Consider the following 6,668-nt stretch of genomic DNA (forward strand, 5'->3'; position numbering starts at 1 on the left):
CTGCTTAGCTCCTCAGTTGCTATGGCAACAAGGGAGAGCAGCCAGACAAAAACGAGGCAAAGGGGAGGGGCTTTCAAGGGAGAAATAGAGGAGAAAGGGCTGGGTGGGAGAGATAGACAGAGGGAGGGATACAGACAACCGATATAGAAAAACACTGAGAGCAACGGAGGTAAAGCAAGCCTACAGAAGAGGAAAGATATAACGTCTGGACATCAATGCTCTCTCCACTGGCTGGGGAATAATAACTGCAGGAAGTGACTATAGGATATGGAGAACGGGGGAAACAGAGAGAAGATGGATGTACAAACGGAGAACATGGACCCCCCGCCTTGTGAATCCCAGGCGAGTGGAAAAATCAGAAAAGGATTCAAGCTGTTTGGTAAACGCAAGCCAGGGAACATCTTTTCTATTCGAAGCAAAGGGGATGGAAACAACAAGTCACCTGTTAACACAAGCAAAACCATAGATGGAGTATCGGAGAACGCTGCACCAGATTCAGAGCAGGGGCTGGACAAGGAAAGGGGACAGGAGCTGAGTCAAGGAGAGAGGGAGCCGTCAGAGGAGGAGCAGCTTGGAGAATATGGCGTTATGGCTGCTGCTCCATTTCGCGCCTCCATTTCTTCAACCAGTTCAGCCAAGTCCCTCAGCTTCCTGTCGTTGCTGAGGGGCGGCCGGAGAGGAGTAGGGGACCGTCGAGTCCAAACTGTGTCCCAGCCTGTGGGCAGGCAACGGCGAGGGCTGAAGGGTCTCTTTAACAATGTTAAGTTCAGGTCAAAAGATAAAGAGGAGAAGGAGGAAGCACCTCCGAGCCCACTTCTCATGTTGTCCCGCGCCAGCAGTGTGGAAATCATCAAAGAGGACATGACCCTCACCCCAAAATGCCAGCCGCGCTCTCTGGAGAGCCCAAAGACTGAGAGCTGGGAGGCGAGCAAGAGTTTAACAACACAGGACAGTGCAGACACGTCCCCATCAGAGACCACAACTCCTCAGGCGACAGCGGGAAATGTGAGTAGAACTAACGAGCATGTGCCAACTTTACCCACTTCTGACCCACCCTTGGTACCCGGTGATAACAGCCTCAGCTGCCTGCTTGCAGACATCTCCTCTCTCCTGACCTTTGACTCAATATCAGGGGGTGGAGACATGATGGCTGATGTGGAGGCAGAGTGGGGAAGAGCCAGCAGTCCCATCACTGCCGCTTGGACTGAAGTCACGCCATCGTCCATCTTCTCCAAACCCACCATGTCACGACCACTGGCCTCCATTAGCACTGCTGCTACGGCAAAACCCTATCCCGTAGCCGTCCCCACAACAGCCTTCACCCAATCCTTCACCCAATCCTTCACCCAGTCCTTCACCCCTGGGACAAAGACAGCTACGAGAGCTACGACCTCTTCTCCCGTTTCCAGGCCGAGCTCAATCATCACAACGTTGACCAAAGCTTCCACTTTGACAACTAACTCAGTCACATTAAACTCGGACTCTACTCCAGCCTCTGCCACTTATGCTAGCATTAAAATTACATCAACTCCAATCGCAACAAAATCCTCAACTCCCCCTGTAACATTGACAAGCTTTTCGGCTCCTAAAATATCTCAACCTTCAGCGGCAATTAAATCCACACTGAGCACCACCTCTAATTCTACAACAGCTCCTCCGAACACACCGGCTACCGTAGCCAAGGCTCCCTCAATCGGTCCAAATCTTACGTTCACGGCGAGCAAATTCGCATCAGAGATTACACCTCCTCCTCAAACTATTGCTTCAGTAAGTACACCTTTGACTGTAGCTACTCCAACCCCTGCATCAGCTAAACCTCCCCCAGTAACCCATAGCCCTCCCACCCCTGTTGTTTTTACCCAACCTCCACCTGCTAAATTGGATACAGTTAGTAGTTTGAACCTGAAAACTTTCACTTCCTACAAACCTTCCCTCAGTTCAGCTGCAGGAGAAGCTAAAGCCCCAGTGATAATCTCACCAGCTTGTGCTGTTACTCCCAAACCCAAACTGGTTATGCCCCCCAAGGTGACAACGGTTCCCACATCAACTACGACCCCCGGCTTGGTATCTGCACCCACTTCCAAGCCTACTCTCAACTGTAGCCCACTGGATTTAAATAAGGCCCCTCCTTCCCTTGCAAAAGTTCCAGATATCCTTCCTTCCTCTAACCTGACTGCTGTTACTAAAACCCAACCCAGCCCTGTGTCTGTCCCAACTCCATCATCAACTTCTTTAGATAAGATTCCTCCCCTGACTAAACCCCCTTATGCACCAGTCACTTTAGATAAGATGGCCCCTGCTCCAACACCAACCCCAACCCCTGCTCCTCATGCTGTTTTTACAGCCTCTCCAGCACCTCCTCCTCCAGTTCAGATCCCAGTCCCTCAACCTAAAGCCCCACCTGCTCCTGCTCAAATCCCAATTTCCGCACCTAAAGATTCACCTACTCCTACTCCAATGCAAGTTTCTCAATCTAAATACCCTCCTGCCCCTGCTGAAACCCCACTTTATGTATCAAAACCCCCTCCTGCCCCTGTACAAACCCCAGTTTCAGTATCAAAACCCCCTCCTGCCCCTGCTCGGATGCCAGTTGATGTATCTACTGAACGTTCTGCCCCTGTACAAACCCCAGTTTCAGTATCAAAACCCCCTCCTGCCCCTGCTCGGATGCCAGTTGATGTATCTACTGAACGTTCTGCCCCTGTACAAACCCCAGTTTCTGTATCAAAACCCCCTCCTGCCCCTGCTCGGATGCCAGTTGATGTATCTACTGAACGTTCTGCCCCTGTACAAACCCCAGTTTCTGTATCTAAACCCCCTCCTGCCCCTGCTCGGATCCCAGTTGATGTATCTACTGAACGTTCTGCCCCTGTACAAACCCCAGTTTCTGTATCAAAACCCCCTCCTGCCCCTGTACAAACCCCAGTTTCTGTATCAAAACCCCCTCCTGCCCCTGCTCGGATGCCAGTTGATGTATCTACTGAACGTTCTGCCCCTGTACAAACCCCAGTTTCTGTATCAAAACCCCCTCCTGCCCCTGCTCGGATCCCAGTTGATGTATCTACTGAACGTTCTGCCCCTGTACAAACCCCAGTTTCTGTATCTAAACCCCCTCCTGCCCCTGCTCGGATGCCAGTTGATGTATCTACTGAACGTTCTGCCCCTGTACAAATCCCAGTTTCTGTATCTAAACCCCCTCCTGCCCCTGCTCGGATCCCAGTTGATGTATCTACTGAACGTTCTGCCCCTGTACAAATCCCAGTTTCTGTATTAAAACCCCATTCTGCTCAGATCCCAGTTTCTCAACCCAAACCCCCTCCTGCCCCAACCCCTGCCCATAGCCCTGTCACTTCTCCTTCTTCGACCCCTGGTGAGGCCCCAGCTTCTGCTAAGATGCGAGCAAGTGGACGGGCATCAGTCGATGGTGGACTGACTAGTCCAAGTAGCACAGGTCCTCAGACCATGCTGTCAAAAACAGAAGAACTCCAGGGCCAGCCCAGGGAAAGGAGGATACCTCAACCAAAGGCATCAGGACTGAGTAAAATCCCTGTTGTTGGAGGGGGCAGAGCAGGCAGGATACCTGTCCGGGACAGTCAACACGATGATGAGGAAGCAAGTAGGGACCCACCTACTCCTGTTCTCGAAAAAGAGAGGCCTCATTTCAACTCACATGATGCCGGGATCAAAGATAAGATCTGTAATGTTGAGGCTGATGAGCCCACCTCAAAAAACACCCAGGAGGAGAGTCAGCAGCTTCCCCAACCGAAGGTCCTCACCAGTTTACCGCGTGACTCAAAGATCCCTGTGAAACATGGCGCTCCGCCTCACGCTGCCTCACAAATCCCTCAGGCGAAAGAACCCTATCGTACCAAGATACCCGTGTCCAAGGTTCCTGTCCGCAGGGCCGGTAATAAACCTGCAGCTGCATGTGGAAGCACCCAGATAAGAAAATAAAACAATGGACTGCATCAATCAACGATACAGATTATGGCTTTGACTGCGACTTTTCTCCTCTATATAACTACACAACCACACTTTTTTTCAGATTTCTAGACTGTGATTCTTGGCTTCACTGCGATAGTACCAGAGTCAAGAGGCTGACAGCACTCAAGCACAAAATATCTCCACAAGGAGCCGAAGCAACAATCCTGGCTCTTTGGTGCTGAGCCAACTGGACACGCTCTCAGGAAAGGTTCAGGGTCACACCTGGACACACAGCAGCATTGTTGACTAAGGATAAGCAAGACTTCTGGGAACATAGACACACACACACACAAGGGTGCTTTTCCGACTCAGAATTAATATTTTCTACAATGCTTTTAACTTTTGTTACTCCCACTTTTTGTAGAAACCGTCAACTCTTTGTCTTTCTTTCCAGCAAATCTCTTTGATAATAACCAGTCCCTTTATTTTTTATTTATGTCAGAAGAAGAACAGCAAGAGCTCTATACAGTAATGCAACGACCAAATTTACATTCCACACCAATCTCTGGATGTATGTAGCATAAAAACGTGCCATTAATCTTTGCACATGATGTTGAAATGTACATTGCCTGTGTCGACTGCTCATATGTAACATGATCAGATCTCACTGTGAACTATGGGACGGACTGGTTTTGAGGGAGAATTGGAACTAACCTTCCTCCCAGTGAAGTGGACAGTGGACAGCAGCTATTATGAATGGCACTGTGGACGTTTGAGTGAAACAGAGAGGATGCGGAGATGAGATCTCACTGGCACTGGTCCTTATCCTTATCCCACTTATACTCGGATGAGATCAATATATCTGTCTATAGTCTCATCTATGTTGTTCTGTTTCCTATTTAATCAATAAAACAATATGAATATACTTCGCAAAATGAGATCTGTTTAAGTTGTGGATTTTATCCGGCATGTTTCATATTGTGTTATAAGTTTGCAGAAATGTGGTACATCGTAAATGATTCATCAGCTGTGTTTTAAGAAATGTTGTGATCCTTATATGTGGAAGGAAGTGAAGAAGAGTAGGATCATAGTAAAAAGATCTAATACACATTTGACATTTTCACGGATGGCTCAACATCTTACTACAGCCTGGGCTCATAGAAACATCATTACAACATCATCCACACTGAAAGCTCACTGACCTGAGAAGCTAGCACATGAATGTCAGTAGAGACCGGCCAATCAGCTGCAAGGGAAACCGCTTAACATGCATACCTTATTATCAGGAAAAGGGTTCGGGAATGTGTGTGATTGCTATTCTTAGTGCGAAATGCACCCAATGAATGTGCTGCATAATGACTGAGTGGATAATTTGATTTGGTCATTTAGTACCAGTCAGTTAGTCATTGAATAGTAGAAGGAATGCTGATGGTTATTTGAACAGAAAAGGCTGTCAAAAAAAAAAAGGGGCCTTCTTTAATGTTGCACAAGAAATGTGGGAAAAACATGTTGATAAGCAAAAGTGCTACTATTGGTGAGAGTAAAACCTCAGGTTAAAGATGGGAAGTTGATTTGAGTCATGGGGTAATGTTTAGAGGCGCCTGGTGTTAGGAATAAGGCGTAAAGGACAAAGGGTGAATTTCTTACAAAAAAAATGTGGAGGTGACACAAAAAGACCTCTGTGTACTTCAGCAAGCCAGAGGCTGCAAGCTGAGAAGAGAGGACCATCCTGTGGCCTAGAATAACACGAGGATTTCACCACATCAGGTGCTGATACTGGTCACAGATGGTAAACCTTCTTCTGAGAAAAGAACAGTTTCCCCCTGAGGCTCTGACACTACACAGGTTTGCCTTTTTTGTAACACCTGCGATTAGGAATTTAAAAAAGGGTTTTAACAGCATGTAGATTTACAATCAGGCTTGTTATGAGGGCTCACATTGTGACACAGCGTGATAATTAACAGCATGCTCTCCATTACAGAGAAACTGCCTATGAATATGTTTTGTGAAGAAATCTGAAACAAGCAGTGAATGCTGCCTTTTGTCCACCTCTATTCACATGATTTCCCAGTATTTACTCTTTCATGCTTATAAGTGATAGTGACAACAGCCTTGAGGTAGATTCAACCAGGGACCATGTTGGAATAATCTTTTAAACAATATTGCATAAGCTTTGTCTGTATATAGGTTGTTTGTGTATAATGCCAGCCCCCATTGCCCTAAATATGTAACACAAACACCCATAATGCACTGAGGCCACTATGGCTTTCTATGGTCTGCATGTGTTTGTGTCTTCCGCCTCTGGAGAGACGGTGTGCCTCTTTAGAACCTAATTTAGCATGCTTCATTCTGCGTTTCCATGGCAACCCCACTAGGTCAGCCAATGAAAGGCTGCGGGTGTCAAGAGGAGGAGTTTAAAACATGAGTGCCTTAATGAGCACACTCACAGTATACATGCTAATAAAACCCGTTTTACACCATATACCATTTTTTATTATAATACTGAATTATAACAATTAAGATGTTAATAGCTCACTGTAATGTTGAGACACATTTTATACTGATTATTAATTCACTTCCAAACTTTGCTGGTTGTGCATTGACCTGAGCTGAACCAGACACACAGTGAACTTTTTTTTGCTAATAGGATGCTAAAGATAACATTCATAGAACATTTTATTTTTTAAGTTTCTAAAACATTTTAGAAATGATTCAGATATACTGGAAGGTAAGGAATTAACCAA

At 46.7% G+C, this 6,668-nt stretch overlaps 1 protein-coding gene across 1 annotated transcript; it reads left to right on the forward strand.

The window, feature by feature from the left end:
* The first annotated feature begins 125 nt into the window (after positions 1-125).
* si:ch211-244c8.4 (mucin-2) lies at positions 126-4,850 on the forward strand. Its single transcript, XM_034139745.1, has one exon. It carries the CDS (start codon positions 268-270, stop codon positions 3,952-3,954), a length of 3,687 nt encoding a protein of 1,228 aa, XP_033995636.1. The 5' UTR covers positions 126-267; the 3' UTR covers positions 3,955-4,850.
* The last annotated feature ends 1,818 nt before the right edge of the window (positions 4,851-6,668 follow it).

The sequence above is a fragment of the Trematomus bernacchii genome, unplaced genomic scaffold, assembly GCF_902827165.1.
Source record: "Trematomus bernacchii unplaced genomic scaffold, fTreBer1.1, whole genome shotgun sequence".
Classification (NCBI taxonomy): domain Eukaryota; kingdom Metazoa; phylum Chordata; class Actinopteri; order Perciformes; family Nototheniidae; genus Trematomus; species Trematomus bernacchii.